This window comes from Eleutherodactylus coqui, chromosome 10 (genome assembly GCF_035609145.1).
Source record: "Eleutherodactylus coqui strain aEleCoq1 chromosome 10, aEleCoq1.hap1, whole genome shotgun sequence".
Lineage (NCBI taxonomy): Eukaryota > Metazoa > Chordata > Amphibia > Anura > Eleutherodactylidae > Eleutherodactylus > Eleutherodactylus coqui.
In genome coordinates this window covers 23,715,416-23,735,888 of record NC_089846.1, presented here as the reverse complement: position 1 = coordinate 23,735,888, position 20,473 = coordinate 23,715,416, and the positions used below count along the sequence as shown (strand labels likewise).

Below are 20,473 nucleotides of genomic sequence, written 5' to 3'. Positions count from 1 at the left end.
TAACCAGAATAACCCTTTAAAGTTCTTCAGGTAGTACCAGAGTCCCTGGGCAGAGTCCATACTCCTTTAAGGGATTTTACGGCTTTTTTTTTTTTAATATAGTTTTGGTGCCCTGTGCCCAAAACTAAATAAAATCAACTATGGTGCCGGAGGGCAGCTTCGGAGCTTTGGCGCCACAACATTTGACAGGTGACATCCCGTAAACCTGTCATGTGGCCTTCTAATACAGAAGCCCCTACCAGGTTTACTGGATGTCCGTAGTACATCTCTGTTGGGCTTTCTATTGGCTGCAGTGTGTAAATAGCCCAGTCTATGCACATTACTACTGCAGCCAATCACTAGCCTCAATGAGTACCGAGACTGGTGATTGGCCACAAGCAGTCATGTGCTTCCAAGGTCACGTGACCGCTGGACCTGGAAGTGAGCGGAGACCGAAACAGTGGAGTAGTACAATAGGTGACTATAGCTATTAATTATTTTTCAACCCCCTCAATACTTTTCAGCTGTAGCCATGTCCTCAGGATGTGGATGCAGTTGAAATTGGTACCGCTGCCAGGGGGCCCCGTACAGATGCATCCGGGCCCGCAGTATGGTTAAAGCAGCCCTGTTCATAATATGCAAATATGGAAAGTGGATTTAACAGCGCTAATCTCTTGGCCCTACACATCGCTATCACTCAGATACCAAATATTCCACATTTAAAGAGCAACTAAGCAGTCGGCCCTTCAATAAAGGCGAAATCAAGAAATCACGCATACGTATATACGGTATGTCATGCACATATATATATGTGATGTATATTTATATTGTATAGAGGGGAATATTGTCCTCCCTATACATCTAGTGCTGAAAGGATTTCAGCACCACTGTAGACAGCGGAGGGCACTAGGACCCTGTTTCTGACTCGCCGTCTTCCACCGCTTCCATGTAGCAGCTGCAGACTTTAGCAATCTGCAGAAAGGGGAGAGACCCTCACACAGAAAGAGAGACCCTTGTAGACTAAAGGCAATGAGATCCCAGGCTGATTGGAAAGAGAGATCATTGCAATATGCAGAACACCTTGCATAGGTGGATGTAAGTGACAGACCCTCGCATAGGGAGAAAGAGACCCTTATTTGGGATTGGGAGGCCTGAGACTCTCAAGCTGGAAGACAGACCCTGGTAAAGGAAGGAAGAAGGGCTCATCCGAGTGAAGGTAAAATGTGATCTTGGAAGACGGCAGAGAGGACACTCCAAATGTAGTAGGATTGGACCTTATGTTGCATAGAGGAAGGACCCCCTCCTAATACTTAAGAGACAGTCTCTTCGAGGCTGCTTATAGGTAGATGCATAGGGATGTGTTGTGCGTTGGGTTGAGAAGGACTGATCCAAGAAGGAAGCGTGTGCAAGGAACGAAGAATATTGGGACAACCGGCAAATATCCTGACATCCAAGACAAGGCCTGGTGACCAGAGGGGACATCTGAGTGCTCTTATGGCCCCGGTGAGTGTACAAGGGGAGGGGATCGGTGACAACTGTTCTTATATAACGAGTCCAGCTCATTGCCCCCTCGCCCTGTTCGGTGCGGGGATGCCAGCTGGTCACCGCTGCCTTCATAAAGCTGTTGCAGTATTTTCTGGATGGTGACCGAAATATTCTTCTGCTGTCATCTGTAACTCAATATGGTGGCCTGTTGGTCCTTATCGTGTTGTTTTGGTGGCCCGGTAACCGGTATATCCGTATGTTCTCCCCATTCTGGGTGCAGGTGAGGACAAGGGTTTTCCAGATGTGCGTTCAAAGTTCAGAAAGGTGGCAGAGTAATATTGTGGGCATGAAGAAGAAATACAGAACACTTCTGCCCCTCCACTAGGAGGCGCCACTTATAAATAATGCACTTTTATGACTATTCCCTCTAAGGAAATGTGTCCAGTAATTCTAGGGTCCCATAATAATAACCCAATTCCTTATAAATGGAGTTGTGGGCATTCTTAAAATTGTCTTTGGGTCATCCTAATTCATATAGTTGTTCGGGAAGGAAAGATTTGGGCACGTGGCGAAAATGGAACGTTTCCCTTTATATCGTACCATAGTAGTACAATGAATCATCATTTAAGGGGTATTCCTGATAACAGAAAGTGCTTGTAGGCTGCCAAGAATTCCATTCATTCCACTGAGAGTAGCAACCACTTCTGAAGACATAGAACCAGAACCCGCATTCTGTAGGGGGACCCCGCGCCATTCATACTTTTACGCCACGTGTTTCTTTTGTCGGACTTTTAGATTTACATGACTGTAGACCAATACTGAGATTAAAAGAGTCAAAAACGGAACACAAAGTATCATTAATTGGCATTTGCTCAATAGCAACCGCCTTGGGTAAACTCTTTCCTCCTCTCTAAAGAGTTGCGAGGATCACGGACACTTACCCGCTGCCATTCCGGACGTTCCTTTACCCCCCATTCATTGCTGACAGCTCAACATTTGTGTTAGAGGAGATCTTCATGGTGTATCTATACTTGAAGGTCTATGGACGTCCTGCATACATTGAACTCTATGTACGTAGAGTAGGGTTAACAGAGTCCCCTGCAAACCCTGCGTATCTATGGATTGTATTCACTGACTCCCCCGAGATCTTATTGAAGGGGCCGCGTTATAAGTGAACTGTTTATAGCGTTTTAGCCATAGTTGAAATCACTGAACGACCACTTAGTTAGGGTGCGTTCACACGGGCAAAGAAATCGTGAGACGCGCAAAACTCGCACGAAAATACAACCCATTATTCGCAACTGGTGTATTTACGTAGGCGATTTTTCTCTCGCTGTGATGCTGGAAGACGGAAAAATCACAACAAGTTCTATTTTAGTGCGAGTCTCACGCGAGGATAGAACATGCAGATGTGAGCTCTCCCGAACACCGCACAACGCACGGACAGGTGTCTAGGTGCTGTGCCGTGAGAGTTGCGCCCGAGAAGTTGAGACACGGCTCACTGCCACCTCCGTGGAATGCGCTATTAGTCCTCTTTCACACGATCGTCATTTTGGCGCAGAGGAGACACATCGATAAATCGTCTTTCAGACAAACGATTTTTTGATGCGGCGAAAAAAATCACTTGTCAATAGATTTTGGGGTTTTTTTTGACGCCCACATCTCTCTCAGTCAAACGATGGGACAAGTCCTATGTTTTGATGGCACAACGCCGGCAGCTCCCATAGACTTCTATCGGAGCCGGCCAGCAAGGGGAGGGAGCTGGGGTCGCATACTCACGAATACTGGCTGCTCGCCGCTGCTATTCGTTCACTTGATTTAACGCTCAGATACCTGCAATGTTTTACAGCAGCGGTCTGAGCGTTAAAACAGCGCCCATGTGAAAGAGGCGCCAAATTCTGACCTCCCATCAGCACGTACAACGGAAATCTGGGTTCATCCAACCAGGCGATGTTTTGTTCACTGCGCAGTGCTCCGATATTTGCGCTCTTTTGTCCCCCGCAGCCTCAGCTTTCTGTTTTTCTTTCACACGGGCGACAGCGATATCGCTGCGACAAAATCGCTGCGATATTCCAACTTTGCTCCTGCGATTTTGCAGCGTCAGCGATGCTTTTTTCTTCGTCGCTGCTACCTACTATTTTCTTGCGCCATTTTATCATGAGAGAGTTAGTAGTAGTTTTTAATGTTAAAATCACATCGCATCGCCTAAAAATCGTAAGTACATGCTATGCGATAAACAAGGAGGCTCCATAAGGAAACATGGGCTACAAAACATCGCAAATTGCAGAAACGTCTCCTGTTATAGCCCATCCGTACTGAGGAACGGCGAGCTGTGCGTTCGGACATGTTAGTCGGAGCATCGGCGGTGTATTTGGCTGCAATTTGTTTGATTGTGCACCTCCTGTTCATCAGAACGATTCCTGACATCCTCCTCTGACCCCTTCTATCAATGAGTTGTTTCCATCCACGGGATTACCTTTCGCTGGATGACTTTCCTAAATCACACCATTCTTGGCTTACTATCCACATCTCTACATGAGAAACCCACGCGGTTCGCTGTGACATCCCAGCCCCGGTTAGTCTACCCCCATTGACCGGACCTGTTGGGAGTCGCTCCGATCGCTGGATTTTCCCATCTAATGTGGATTCATACTGAAGCCGATCCACTGAAAACCTGTCATGTGATTGTATGCTGCACCCCGGGGTAATTTCCATATAGACAGCGCCAATCATGAGAGGCAGGAGTTATAATAAAGGGGCTATTCAGTGTATATAGAAGCATTAATAATAGTCACACAGTACAATTCCATTAATCCAGAACCCCATCACCTGGAATCCTGATAATTCAGCATGAGACAAAAATAGTCCCATGCTGGATTATAACAAAAGTCACCTGACACAGGGAGGCACTCGGCAGCATCTAAAAATAAAGAACAGAGCGTCTCTTGAGGTACGCAGTCGTCCTTCATGAACTATTTTAGGCCTCCTATGAGGAGGGGTCAGAACATCAAAGCGTCATATCAGTCTTCCCAAAAACTGAGGTTCCTGCGCCTGCACTAGTTACTGTAAAAGTTTCTAGTACAGGCGCAGAAACTCTGACTTTACTTTTGCGCTGATTTCTTCGTTCTTATTAGCTGGCCGCCAGTAAGTATCAAACTGTATATGTGTTTAGTATCGCTATATTCCAATGGTACGGCATATAATCCGGAACCTCAGCGGTCCTGAGAATGCCGAATCATCAGTACTTTACTATAAGAGTCGCCCGCTGAACTAGGCTGAGGGATTGCTTATCTGATGCGATAAATAATGTGCGCTGCGTGTAAAAAGGAGCTCGCACACCGTTCTTTATTGAGGTTCGCTTGGGTCCGTATATTTGATGGGCAGCAGCCACATGATAATCTTATCTCGCTGCTGGCTTACGTGATTGTACTCTAAGGTTAAGAGCCGTTTACACGGGCAGATGATCTGCGGTGAACGTTCACCCGAAGGTTGGTGCGCCGGATCATTGCCCCGTGAGAAGGTGCCGGCGATCAGATGGGGATCACATCCCATAAATTATTGCTTGTCGTATTTTTGGCGTTTTCTAAGGGTGGTTTCACACGGGCGATAAGACCACGCGATTTTCACGGGATGCGAGAGTGAGGAAGAACGCAGATTTATGAAACCAATGATTTACAATGGTTTCCTTCAATGTTTTCACTCATGCGATGTCGCATGAAGAAATCGCGGCATGCCCTATCTTTCTGTGTTTTGCTTTCCCTATGGAGCCTCCTTTTATCGCATCGCAAAGCACGAACTTGTGATTTTTGTGCGATGCGTTTTTAACATTAGAAAGTCCTATTGACTTTTGCGCAAAAAAAATTGCGGCAAAATCACGATCGCCCGTGTGAAACCAGCCTTAAGAAGTAGCATCACTTTTTTTCACAACGTGGATTTTAAATCCGCAGTTGGAAATCCACACGTTGTGATGACAGCCACACAGATTCCCATTCAGATGAATGGGACGTGGATTTGGCGTGGAATTTGCTCCAAAATCCGCGGTGTGAACCCATTCTAAGTCAATGAACACCTCCTTCACTAGCCACAAGAACCTGCATCCAGGATCGCCCCCGGCCAGTAACTCAACAGCCAAACCGGTAATTAACTCTAAAGGCCGCTACCGTCAATATCAAAGGTCGGTAAAAAATAATTGTCAGCTGTGAGGACCGCCGGCCGGCCGGGCAGCGGCCGCACACCATCAATCACGCCTTTAGCTTAGTCTGTAGCTCTGGTTCAGTCCGGCGGCTGCTGCTCTAATGAGATTGTGACCCTTTAGGACCGAGTTAAATGCTTGATTGATGGTGTTGGATTGCTGCCAGGCTGGAGGTCCACTAAGGGGGACACTATCAAAACTGGGGCCACTATAGGGGTCACTATCGCTACTGAGATACTATTACTTCTGCAGCAACTAATAGTGATATATTACTACTAGAGCCACTAACGAGGGCATTATTACTACTGGGGCCACTAATGAGGGCATTATTACTACTGGGGCCACTAATGATGTCATATACTGGGGCCTCTAACGATGTCATTATTACTACTGGGGCCACTAATGATGTCATTATTACTACTGGGGCCACTAACGAGGGCATTATTACTACTAGGGCTGATAATGGGGGTACTATTACTATGAGGGCAACTAACAGGGGCACTAATACTAGTGGAGTAACTAATGGGGGCACTATTATTACTAGGGGTTCTAACAAGGTCACTTTTACCACAGGGGCCACTAAAGGGGGATGGGGGGTACCATTAATACTGGGGGCCTCTAGGAGGGGCACTATTACTACTGGAGCCACTAACGAGGTCAATATTACTACTGGGGCCATAAAAAGATGTCATTGTTACTACTGGGGCCACTAAAGGGGCAATATTTTTACTGGGGCAACTAAGGGGGACATTTACTATTGCAGCCCCTATTACTATTGGGGCCACTGAGGGGACCACAATTTCTAGTTGGGGCCACGCCCCCTAACCACACCCCAAACAATCCCCCTAAACCACGCCTCCTTCACCTTGGCCAATAATTTTTTGTCGCAACCCTACTTGCATCACCGGTGCGGTTCTTGGCCACATCACTGCCACAACCCAGCCGCATGGCAGAAATGCATCATTCGCTACATGTGACCATCCGCAGACTTACGTATCCTTCCTAAGACGACAAGTGTGTATCCGCTCTACGATAATATTACTCCCGGACACTATAACTCCTGTCAGCCTATTTCCCCTGAGAAATGTCATGGCGGAAAAAATTACAGATAATGAATGGTAACGAGGCCACATGGGGGAAGGGGGGTGCGATTACGTAATTTCGTTTATAAGCTGGAATTTTGGGGTTTCGTATAAGACATCTGCAAATATTTGCAAATCCGTTCCACACTCGGTAGCACAAAGCCCTGGATGAGAACAAATGACCCGACGAGAAGAGACTTAATTAGTTTGCACGGTTTTTGTTAACGCACAAACATTTCCGTCCTACAAGCGCTTCGCCCTGATGTGTTCTCGCTGCTTGTTTTGCAATATCGGTCAATGCAGTCAATGTTTTCTTGTTAGGCTGATGGCTGGAACGGAAAGCGTGTGCAATCATTGAGTACCGCAGTCAGCCTCGCGGGCACTTAAAGGGATGTGTCATCAGTCAATGATCTGCTGATGTCATCATATCTTTAATGCAAAAATGTTGCTTAACACTTTCAGCACCAGAGGTTTTCGGATTTTTTTTTATTTTCACATTTCCCTCCCTGCTTTCAAAAATCATAACTTTCTATTTTTATGCCGACTTAGCTTTGCAAGGGCTTATTTTTGGCGGGACGAGTTGTATTTGGTAATGATATCGTTTAAAGGGAACCTGTCGAGTCCTATGAGCACCATAAACTAAGTTGGTGTTTATAAAATGGGGAACGTGGAGTCCAGGGGACCACTTCTTATACTAAGGCCGCCTGCAGACGGGCGGAAATTCGGCGGCGGGATTTCCGGCCCTGGAAGCTGCCATAGGATTGCGTTAACAAACACAATCCTATGCAGACGGACACGATTTGGCCGCGCAAAATCTCGTGCTGCAAACAAATTGCGGCTTGCGAGCCCCGCACAGAAACGTCACTCACTGGCCGCCGGCTCCGCTCTGCACATGCGCCGGCTGCCCGGCAGCTGGCACATGAAAGTACTGGGGCCGCGGGAGCAGGTGAGTGTCACGCTGCTCTCTGCAGACGCTCGGGTCGGGTCCCGCTGCGAGAATTCTCGCAGCCGGATCCGACCCGGCCGTCTGCAGGCGGCCTTACTCAGCTCCTTGCTCCATCACTGTCGACCCTGGATGTTGGCGCTTGGTCTGTGAACGTGACTCTATTCTTCAGTCAGCACCATAGAGAACAATTAGAGTGCGTTCACGAACTGTAGGAAAGAGCCACGCTATCAGACTGGGTACCAATTTTTGGGTGTGGCCAGGGTAATTAAAAAAAGCACAATTCTTATATGTTTATATTTTTTTCCTGCTGATGTTGTTCATCGTGTGACATAAATAATGCAATATTTTAATAAATTTCAAAATATTAAAACTTTTTTCACCCTATTAGGGTTTTTTTTGAACCTTTCATAATATACTGCAATAGTTCAGTATTGCAGTACATTGAATATTTGTTGGTGCCGTATTACACCTTGTCACAGACCAGGGTTTTATAGGCTAAAGACAGCACTGATAGCCTTAAGAAAGCTTCAGGCTGCCGTGACAATAAAATGTCAATCTCATCACTGGTGGGCTGTTCAGGATACAGAGGGAGCCTCCTTCCTCTATTAAGGCATTTAAGTGCCACAGTCAGCATTGATTGTGGCATGTAAAGGGTTAACGGACAGGATTTAAGTTAACCCAGATACCAGCCACTGTGGCCAGATGTCACCTGTATTTCCAGCTACCACGTGCCTCATTTGAGTAGGATCCCGAGACTACACAATACTAACCACGTGCACATCCAAAATGACTTAAAGGGGTATTCCAATCTTAGCTTTTGATGCCCAAGATGGGAAAACACAGAAGTTCTTTTCCAACCATTCGTCAGAAAGAGCAGAACACTTAGTGCTGCACTCTTTCTGTAGCTCTCACTGAAGTGAATGGGGGCTATGGAAACAGCGTAGCACAGTGCGCTATGCTGTTTTCGTAACTTGTGGAACAATGGATACAGCGTAGCGTGCTGTGCTACACTGTTTCCATAGTTTCCGTTCACTTCGATGACAGCTCTTTTCATAGGCTCCGGATAAGTGCCTAGTAGCCATAGCAGCGGTCTCTATAAAAAGCCCAGATGGGAACACCCCTTTAACATCAGATTGCGTGAAGGGGTTAAAAGTCTTTGATGCTGTTGATGAGACTAACATAAAACAATCTTTCCATTCTCATAGCGCAGTCATAGTAGGCTGACACTTTCTGTTTTTCGAAACTTACCTGTCAGCTTTGCTGTATAGACTAGGACAGAGTCAGCGGGGGATTTATTGACAGATCTGCTATACTGCTGGAGGATTATATTAGGATAGACCACACCATACACATGTAGATAAGACTGTCTGTAGTTTCTCTCTTTTCTCTGGTAAAAGGGCTGTACTTCCTGGAAACTGCCGTTGATGTTCCTCTGTCATTTAAAAAACGTGTCCACTTATAAACTGTAGAATAAGGCTATAAATAATAGATCAGCGGGGGTCATAGATCAGCAGAACCCCCAGCAATTAGCCGTTCTCTGGACTTTTGTGCTCGTGCACTGAGCTGTTTTCTACAGGAAGCAGACAGCTCTGTTCCCACTGCAGTGGTCAAGCTTAGTATTACAGGCAAAGCTCCCAATGGGAACTTTGTTAAACTTACCCATGTCGTTGCATTGGGAATAGAGTTGTCTACTTCTTCCAAAAATCTGCTTAGTGCATGGCGAACAGCTGATCAGCGGGTGTCCTGAGCGAAGGACCCCCTGCAATCTACTATTGATGGCACATCCTGAGAATAGGCCATCAATAGTTTACAACTGGACAACCATTCATTGCAGTAGCCATAAAGCATACACCCTGAGTGTACAGAGAATACAGGAAGGAAGTGTGTACTTCCACTATTACCGTTGACCTTGCATCACCGCTGCATAGTCGGAAGGTCACCAGTTGATGAAGTCTGTTATTTTTGTTCTGCATACTGAACTAAGGGCCTCCAAACATCGTATGAACCTTCACTTGAACACGTTTTCTTATTCTAGCAATCTGACTTCATTGTGTTTCAGAGGAATGAAAACGTTCTACTGGTTTTGTAAAAATTAGTTTTATCCCTTGTAAGGAAGAGTTAGGCCAGAGCTACAGAGTTAGTCCAGGGCTACACGGCGGCTCTGGGTGGTGGTCGAGTATTCGTTCCAATTTAGGTGATACTCAAGGGCTATCGTAGCCTCATCAACATCTAATTGTACATGTGATGCATCGGGGGTGAACACAGTGAGGAACACTCAGGTGGGTTCTCCAGGTTCTTCTCAAGCGTGTTTATTATTGCAGTTTATATAGACGAATGCAAAGTAGTAATAATAATCATCCAGTTATCATAAGTAGCAGAAATGTAGCATTTTTCTCTAGCATTTTGATGCAAATCACAATCAAGTTGTTTTATGACATTTGCATACATTAGTTCATTTTCCAAATCCCCCAAACTTTGGTTCTAGCCAGCTTGTTCTGCTTTTGACCACTTTTATGAGTCTATAAGTGAACTTTATTAACCCTGGGGGATAATGCACAAAAACAACAGCTAGGCTAATCTTACATGTTCCCCTCTTGTTTCTACACATTATTCCTGAATAAGGGCAAATCCCTAAGGCTAATCCCAAGAGGAGGGCTTGTACATTCACCAAACTAGGGCTATCTCCTGACCTGGACTTGTCTTCACCGTGTCCCTCAGGCTTGGGGACCGCTCTAATAAATCTGTGGTATGGCGTTGCGAATTCCCATTGAATAAAAATTATCATAGGGGTATTGTCTAGGGTTTACCACCCTGGTAACGGTCTTAGTTCCTGTCTTGCAAGCCTAAAAGAGATATGGTATGCAGCACATAAGCAATTTGAATACAACATAGGCAGCAGAACCTAGCAGTAATATCTGGACTATAGCCTGCATTATCCCCATAATCTATCCTCCTATTGATTGGAACCACTTGGCAGGGTTAAATAGTGAAAACGTGTCACCCAGCGTGGATCTTGTTTTTGTGTATGTTCTTTTAGCCATTTAGCTCTCATCTCAGCCACTACATTAGCTTTTACTTGCATATTACCATCAGGATCCACGTAATGGCAACAAGTTGGTCCTATTATTTGGCAAATTCTTCCTTGGGCAGCTGTGAGATAATATAACATTATGGTATGTTGGTTCGTGGCCACAATGGCCTAGGCTTGTATTGTGTTAGTCTGATTTACCACTTCCAATACTGCGAATATTTGGTCATCTAATCAGTTGCCATCACCAGCTTCTCACGCATTTGTATAAGTATGGAATAGATGAAGAAAAAACTAAAAATCCTATTAGCATTACCCATAGACACCACAAGGGCTCACAACTGGGCCTTGGGACGCTATCTGCCGATGTCCTAAAAAGAGTGTGTTTAGAGATACTGATATAGGAGAGACCATCGTGTGGAAGTACAAAGGCGGCAGGCGTAGGCCGAGCAAGGGTACATAACCCTGTCTTGTTCAACGGAAGCCATTCATAGGCCTCATGTCCGTATACAATGTAGATACTTGGAAGAAATGCCAGGACAGTAGGGTTGAGGACAACAACTTACTACCGGGCCAGAATGGCATCTACTGTCTTTTCTTTATATTCCTTATCATTGTAATGACTCCAAGACAGATTCACTGACCTACAGTAATTAGAGGTGTAAACACTTTTACTTATGGTTCTCCCCCCTATACACCGAGTGTTGCTTCTCCTGAACAAGTCTCATCTGGAGTATGTGGGAAGAGCTGGTTGCCTATATTACCACTCCTGATCGAAACATACGAACAATTGATCCCGGAGGGAAAGCACAATATTGAGGTCATGCCCTGTAGGCCAAAAGGTGAGTACCTACTCCTGCCCCGCTTGGTTGGCAATGATCGGTGAAGGACCAACCAAGCATCCTCATACTAGGTCGCTACTAGGAGAGAATGATCTTCCCTTCTTAATTTACTGGAGTTTTCCGATTTGGGGATGGTAGCAGCCGCTTCAGAGTCTGTGTCTACTGATCTTTCACCTTGGCGCAGACGCCAGCCGCGCTGTGCAGAGTCTGTGGCCACTGACCTCTCAACACTGCCACCACAAGGCCAGGGCAGCAGACTGAGTGAATGTAAAGCCTGTAGGGATGCTGCCTGGCCAAAGGTCAATAGGGAAGCTGCTAACGGCCTCTGGCTGGACAGCATCGCTGGGAGTATTATGGGGGTTACTATTACTACTGGGGCTTCTGTGTGGGACACTAATACTACTGCGGCCACTATGGGGGGGGGGGGTCACTATTGGGGCTTGTTTGCACAAGTGTAAACATATCTCAGTTGTGCAAATACATTGCACAATCAAAATTGATAACACCCGGGTTTTTTGGCATTTTTTTATGTGCGCAAATACACTGGGTATTTGAGGACATAAAAGAGAGCACAGGCATGCTCATGGCAATGGTGTGCAAATATGCAGTGAATACATAGGTTTCTTCCATATTCACTGTGTATTTGCCACCACCCATTCACAATCAATGGCCTATTGCGGTGCATAAGACACAGGTCATGCCCCATATTTTTTCACACAATTGCACATCACGTGAAAAACTACGATCATGTGAATGAATCCTTTGAAGGCTACAAAAAAGCTGATGTGGGCTTCGGTGAAAAGGAGTTTGACACCCCTACTTTAGCACATCATAGAGTCCTTCTATACTGGAGATACTTCTATACAGTAGAAACAGCCTTCCAAACGTTTCTCAGGCTGTGGAGTCAAAATCTTTTTTCAATGGCTGGCTTGTATGCAGGTGTATCTTCCTTCCAATATCACTGAAGTGGCGGTTGTCAGCTGGATCTGGTATGGACCATCAAATCTCAGTTCCAAACTTTTTCTCATATGTCTTTTGAGGACATTCAAGTCTCCTGGAAGCAAATTATGCAACCCCTCTTTTGAGTCTGGACCTGGAATTGAGGAAAATACAAAGTCAATTTCTGTTGTAGAACATTCACATAGAAGGTAGCGTGCCCATGCTGGGTCTGGAGGTATTGGGGAAAATATAGGCCTATTACAGGAGCCCTACTAAACTTTATACAAGGACCGCTTGGTGTTTCTATTGTTTTTTACTGTTTAACTGTCTAGAGAGCTAATGGCAGCCACTTCGGTCATGGTTTCCCCGTCTCTTCCATAGCTTTCTGTATTTTCAACTTCAAGGTACCATTTAATGGCCCTGCTTTACCACTACTGATAAGGAGTATGAAACACTTGAGTAATTCCTAACTCCTGGACCATTATATAGAATTTTAAGAATCTTTTGATACAGCTTGTGTAGGACACTGCAAACCCAGTCCAGACATCGTCTATTTATTCACACAAAATACACTGATTGATAATTTTGGCAAGTGGAATAGAAACAAAAGACTGTACCTTTCTCAAGACAGCAGACAGAAACAAATATGTGTAAGAAACAAGGTTCTTACCTACTGCGGTTTTGTGTTTGTCTGGTGTCTACCATCCGGAGGTTCAGACAGTCCTTAGAACATTCCACCTGCCCGCATTCTCCACCAAGCTTGTTAGAATATTCGTTCCAATTTCGGTGATACTCAAGGGGTATCGTAGGCTTATCAACCAGATATGCCTAATTGTATTTGTGATGCATCAGAGAAGAACACAGTGAGAAACATTCAAGTGATGTTTCTAAACTCTTCTGAAGCATGTTTATTATTGTATAGTTTAAATAGTGGAATGCAAAGTAGTGATAACAATTATCCAGTTATAATAAGCAGCATAAGTCTTGCAATTTTCTCCAGCATTTTGTTGCAAATCACAGTCAAGGTCTTTTATGACATTTGAATACATTAGTTCATTTTACACCCCCCCCAACAAGCTGGATCTAGCCGGCTTGTTCTGCTTTTGACTACTTTTATGAGTCTTTAAGTGAACTATATTAACCCTGGGGAATATTGTACAGAAATACCTGCAAGATTACTCTTACAGTGAAAACATGAATTACATGACCAAAGATCACTGTGTAGCTCTGCGACCTTGCACTCACAATGAGGTGAGTAGAGTAATGATGCAAGTTGCATGTTGCCATGACTGCAACCCACAGGTTATGAAAAACCTAACCTCAATGGATATTTTGCAACCTGTGGGTTATCGTTTCAACCACTTTCAACTTGCACTGTGACCCCATTGACCTCTAAGAGTGCGAGGTCACAGGGCTACACAGCAGTTTTTGGTCTATATTACTCATAATATAGTCGGATTTTAATGACTACATCTACATTACGGTCACAACATTTGTACTGTACCATCTTTGCAGTGCTACTTAATCGAATTTGGATCACCATAGGGTTCCGCGGAGTTTTATTATGACCTAAGTTTGGTTTAGTAGACCCGCATGATCTAGGTGTTGGCGCTGAAACACCCACACTAAAATTTTTCTAACTACACCTGTGTGACACTGGACATATTTCTGATCTTTTTCATGGGCCAATGAACTGAGAATGCTCCAAGGAATGTTGGTTTGCGCAGTCATCGGGGTGTGTAGGTGCGGCAGAACACCTGACAAATGTGCCAGTGCTCATTCATCGGGTGATTGCATCATTTAACTAGCACCAAGAAATCATTGGTGGCGGCATATCTCACCATGTGCATGATCGATCCTCCCTAAATAGAGTCTGAATCAGCTTGTATGAAGGCCAAGTAGACAAGTACCGTTCTTGTTGATCAGTGCCCGTCTGATCTCCAACACATCTTGTACTGTAAAAGGACCATTACTGCTAAAAAAGGGCATCTTTTATGCTTTATATTTGTACAAAAATACATTTTTGTTGCATTCTACAATTTTTAAAAAAAAGTCCTTTTTAACATCGATTTCTTAGCTGACGTAGGACAATTTGCCAAAGTTTTTGGCTTCCTCCGCTCGCTCCCCTCAAATGACTAATGAGAATTTTTCTTATGAATGGTAGCGTAGATATCATTACTCAGCTCTTCACCAGCTGTTTACTGAAACGCACGGGAAAAAGGCTGGAGAATCTGAAGTCACAGTGTGAGGCATATTTGTTGCAGACAAAGCCAGGCTTTCAGAGCAGCATGAAAACATGAAGTGAGATAGATGTGGAGGAGGCTTTCTACTGTGCGGAAGGGACAGGCCATATCCAGGAAACATCCGGTGAGTTCACACACTGTTTTGGTTGTTTTTGCTTTTTTTCCATACAAAAATAAATCGAAAAGAAAATAAAAAAAGTCTATAAAAGGAGAAATTACAGGAGTTCAAACTTTGGAGACAGGTAAAAAGTTTGTTGGGCTCATTTACCCCATAAACCTATGCTAAGCATAGGTTGAAGGATAGGAAAACAAATGTAATTATACTTTTTTCAACTCCCAGTGTCCCCCGGACCCTGAAATCACTATTCTCACAGTATGCAAATGAGGCGTGAACTGTCCAATGGATGGTTGACATGCAGGGACTCTCTTGTTGAGCCCTAACTGCCAAGTGATTGACATCTCAATCTCCCTTGGAATGCATGGTGTCTCCAGCTCAGGGGAGCCAGAGATGTCAATCACTACATAGGAGGTGGAATTTGGACTGCATAAGGGGAGCTGAACCAGTTCCAGCATTTGAACTGCCCATCAGATAGTTCAGACCTCATTTGCATAATGTAAAAATGGCAATTTCTGGGCACGAGTTGAAAAAAAATATGACTACACCGATCTTCCTATACTTCATCTATGGCTAGCATAGAGTTATGGAGGTAAATGAGCCTGACAAACGTCTTAAAGGGGTTGTACCAAGAATTCCGCCAACCCCACTGAAGATGAATAGAGCATGTGCAAACGCAGGTGGGTGCAGCGAACCTGCAGTGATGAGAAGTGGAGGACACAGGACCCCTGTTCTTGAAATTGGTGGGGTCTCAGTGGTCGAACCGATCACAGTTTTATCACCTATCCTATGAATACACAAAAACGCATGGGTCTGTATGGACCTGCCATATGGTGCCTATGTGAGGCACTGTATACTTTGCCAGAGCAAATTTGCCATATAGTGAAACAGTAGAGTACCATTTATAGTTTTCGGGTGAATTTTTCCATTCTGTACCCTAAACAAGTGTCAGATTATCTGAATTGGTGGACTCTAAAATTCTAGACTTTTACTGTATTTGTATCGATTTACACTAGAAAAGTGCAGGTTGAAACTTTGGCACCATTGACATTTCCTGCGCCTCTTCTATTTTGTACTCTAGTTCTGATAAATAGAAGTAGCACGTAACATCGGTGGCCGTAATTTACTGCAAACAGTCAAGAAAGTGGGCTTGACCCCACCAGCTCTTCGCTCGTGCAGCACTGCATTAGTAGGGCTGCAAAAACCTTCATTTTACAGGCTGTCACACGGGGGCTGCCAGGAGAGATGATAGCGCTTTACCTCCGCTTAGTATTCCCTTACCTTGCATGCTCATTAATTCCCCCCCCTCTCATCTCTGAATCATTAGGCACTACTCTACGATATAAGCTGGATCCTCAGCCTCTTATTCCCTCTCCCACTTGCTTCATCTCCATGGCTCTCCCACCCTCCCTGTTCCCTCTTCTCGGTTTCGGGAAGGTGGGGGGTGATGCAGACTTCAAGCCTTCCGATTTTGTTGCTATAGAAACACATTCAGCTTGTGCTGACACCGTATGTGGCGCCTGCAATACAATAAGAAAAGTGTTATAATGAGAGGTGGGAACAGATCACCGCATTGCAGAACTGGGGTAGGAAAGGGTAAGTAGGGGCGGGCCAGCCTGTGGGCCTATGAGGGTAAATGCCCCGCTGTGCTGGAATGGCTTTAGGACTGCCGCTCATGTCATTAGGGCGTATACAGTACCTAGCAAAAAATAAAAAAAATTAGATTTTTTTTAAGGACAAGAGAAAATACACACGGGACAGATTTGCTGTGGATGGTTTCTGTAGTAAATCCGTAAAATAATAAAGTGCTGTTAGGTCCGTGCTGGATGGAAATCAATGCCTCCGAATCAGATGTAAATGTTATGTCCAAAAAGAATTGATATACACCCAAAGAACAAACTTAAACAACACTAAAATGCATCCAAGAAAGGGAAAGCAGAGAAAAACTGACCCTAACCAACTAAAGGCTCGTTCACATCAGTGTCGGAGATTCTATTCAGAACATCCGACGCTGATTTCGGCTAAGAACCAGGGCAAAATAACCTATTCTGTCTTGTCAATTCTGGCAAAATGCTGGACTGCTGGCCCGGAAATTGAACGGACCCCATTATAATCAATGAGGGCCATTCAGTTCCGTCATAAGATGGATCCATTTGACCAGGGGGTGATATTTTGTTGCCCCCCAAATGGTGCAAGAAAATAGACCAACCGAATGCTGATGCAAACGAGCCCTAATACAAGAGATCCCTGCCTAAAAGCGGAGCGATTGCCCTGATAAGGGCAGCCCCACATCAGGAATCTGGAGTGACCCAAGACTCTCCAGGGAATGTGGCAAAGAATAGATGGCACACTAAATATAAATGTAGAAAATAAACAGTAGACTAGGCTTAAAGGGGTATCCCCATCTCCACTTTTCATGGCCGAAATGGAAAATCTGGCTGTTTGTTTCCAACCACTTGTCAGAAACCGTGGGAATTCGCTGTTATAGTTATGAGTACCTACGGAGACAGCCGAGTGCTTCAGCCCAGTGCTCTTTCCATAGCTCTCATTGAAGTGAATAGGAGCTAAGCAAACAGTGTAGCACAGTGCTCTACACCATTTCTGTAACTCCCTGAGCTGTAGTAACAGTGTAGTGGGTTGTGCTACATTGTTTTCTTAGCTCCCACTCACTTCAATGAGAGCTATGGAAAGAGCGTCGGGCTGAAGCACTCGGCTGTCTTCGTAGGTACCAATAACTATAGCAGTGGTTTCCCATTTCGACTATAAAAAGCCAAGAGGGGAATATCCCTTTAACCTGAGACCGAGAACAGGCTGGAGTCAAACAGGAGTCAGACAGGAAGTCGTAGACCAGACCAGAGCTTCACATAGTGTGACCAGACAAGAAGTCATTTCAAATAGATGTAGTCAGCAGCACACTTTTGCTGAGGCTATATATCTCTATGCCAAATGCCACTCGGAAATCAGAACCAATTATGCTTACTGTATGATGGCTTGGAAAGACTTATAGACATAGTTCCATGCGTGCTCCTTGCACATACTTGTTGAATTTCTAAAGCTAGATTCACATCTGTGTTGGAACTTCCATCAGGAGGCGCAATTCCAACACAAAATACTGGCCCAAAAGCCGGGCTGCTGAGTGGAAAACGAATAGACCCCATTATAGTCAATGGGGTCCACCCAACATGGTTCAGTTCCATCCAGAGCCATTCAACTGTGGGGATTCCCCTTTACTGCTTCCCCGAAATGGGGCAGGAAACTGTAACCCTGAGCACAAATGAGAAACCCCCCTTACTTCCTCTCTGATAATAAAGCTCAACCAGCAAGGCACGCTCAGGCAATGTGAGGCTCATAGCACTGCAGTCATACAGCACAATCTGAATAATAGATTGACTGAATGCTTTCACCAGCTGCATTATAGACTGAACGGTCGCTGCATTAATAACAGCACATGACATCTTGTGATCAGTAAGACGGTACTGCGTGATGGCCACGTCATGATCTGCTCTCAGATAAAGTGCTGACCTCTCCTCTGCACAACAGTAGGCAACAATGGGTAAAAGTGTTGACTTGAGTGACTTTGACCTCGGGCAGATTTTTGGAGCCCGGTGGTGTGGTGCCAGTATTTCTGAAACATTCGCAGTATCATGAGTGTACCAAGACTGGTTGAACCATGGCCAGACGTCTGACAGAAGATCACACAGCCACAGGCCACGTTTGCTTGATCCTAGAGGCAAGCGTTGAGTGGCATGGCTGGTATCTCAGGTTGTTCTTTTTCTGGAGACCTCTAGTTTATTTATGATGATCACCTTGTAGTTTAGTTGACAATGAATGCATCCATTGGTTCACAGCAGCACAACAAGTATATGGCAAGTGACAATAATATTGAGTAAAACAGGATTTCTCATACACAACATTTTGGTACAGTACCAATCACTTGGACATGAAACATGCAAGTAGGGAGTTTCCTAATTATGAGTTGTGCTTATTCAAGAAGTTGAGTTATGTTGACGAGAAGGAAGAAGAGCCTTATCTTCATCAAGGGATTCAAAAGCACAGCTAGCGTTACGAACACAGGAAATCGGTTTCAGAAGGAAACTACGTTAACTTTAAAATATATGTTCATGTTAACCCCTACAGGACATACAGTTCTCTCCTCTGTGTTCAGGGTTTGTATGGAGGGGGATCAGGAGACGATCCCACTCCATACAATGGGGATGTTGGCTGTTTCTTACTGCTGACACTTGTCGACAACAGCTGTGATCAGCCTGAACATTCATCAAACCCTGTAAATTGCGCTGTCAGTACTAGCAGCAGCATTTAAATCCCCCAATCGGTTTTGACTATTTCCAAATGCACCCCCCACCCACAATGAGATTGTGAGGTGCTTCTTGAAGACCCCCAACGGTGCCATGGCTGATTGCATATCAAGCTACACCTTGTGGCGTGACTTGATAGAATGCCTATCAGATCACGGTATAACGTAAATTCAGGTCCCCTGTGGGGATTAAAAAAATGTAAAAATAAGATTTAAAAAGTTTTATTAATTTAAAAAAATTAAAGATAATACGTTTTTTAAAAAAAAAAAACAGCTTCTTCCTAATCATAAAAAAAAACCAAAACATATTTGGTATCGCTGCGTCCGTTGAAGTCTGATCTATCTAAGTAACGCATTATTTATTCTACATGGTGAACATCGTCCGGAAAGAAAAATACCCAAAGCCAGTATTGCTCTTTTTTTGGTCACCCCGTCTGCAAGGCAAAATGAAATAAAAAGCGATCAAAAAGTTTTATGCACTGCAAAATGGCACCAAAAGAAACTTCAGGATGTCCTGCAAAAAACGAGCTCCAACACGGAAAATGTAAAAAGTTATGGCAGTCAGAAGATGGCGGCCGAAAATAATGTTATGTTTTTCCAACGATATTTTATTTTTTAATAGTAGTACAGCAAAAAAACCACTATATAAATTTTGCATTGTCATGATCGTATTGCCAAACTGAGTAAAGTTATGTCACTTTTGCTGCTGTGTGTACGCCATAAAGTCAAAGATGGCAGCATTTTTTCCCCATTTCATTTCACCTAGAAATTTCTTAGTTTTTCAGTACAGTACAGATAGTCCCCGACTTGCGAACAGGTTCCGTTCCGGGAGCCCATTCGCAAGTTGATTTGTTCGCAAGTCGGACAAATGTTTATATGGAGCGGGATCGCGGGTGGATCCCGCTCCATACAACGTCGGGTGGCGGCTGTTCTTACAGCGGGCACCCGGCGGCAGCAGTTCCGACGAGCCGCGACGCTTGTCGGAACTGTTAACACTTTAAATACCGCTCTGACAGCAGTATTTAAAGTGTTAACAGTTCTGACGAGCGGCGCAGCTCATCAGAACTGCTGCCGCCGGGTGCCCGCTGTAAGAAACAGCCGGCACCCGACGTTCGGGGTCGCGTACAGCGTCCCACGATGAGATCGCGGGATGCTGTGTGGTTGCTAGGCAGCCGGGAACCTCCTGAAAGGCCCCAGGGCTGCCTATGCAGAGTGCCGATAGAGCGCACGGCTTGATAGGCGCTCTGCATAGACAGCCCTGGGGCCTTTCAGAAGGCCCCCGGCTGCCTAGCAACCGCGATCTGACC

The 20,473-nt window shown here is 44.8% G+C and overlaps 1 protein-coding gene across 1 annotated transcript in view; it reads left to right on the top strand.

The window, feature by feature from the left end:
• The first annotated feature begins 969 nt into the window (after nt 1-969).
• The window catches only part of ST6GALNAC6 (ST6 N-acetylgalactosaminide alpha-2,6-sialyltransferase 6), a 47,984-nt gene continuing 28,480 nt past the window's right edge, over nt 970-20,473 (top strand). The window contains exon 1 of the mRNA XM_066580586.1: nt 970-1,482. Within this exon, the coding sequence (XP_066436683.1) occupies nt 1,474-1,482 (9 nt within the window). The 5' untranslated portion in view covers nt 970-1,473. The remainder of the gene's footprint in view (nt 1,483-20,473) is intronic.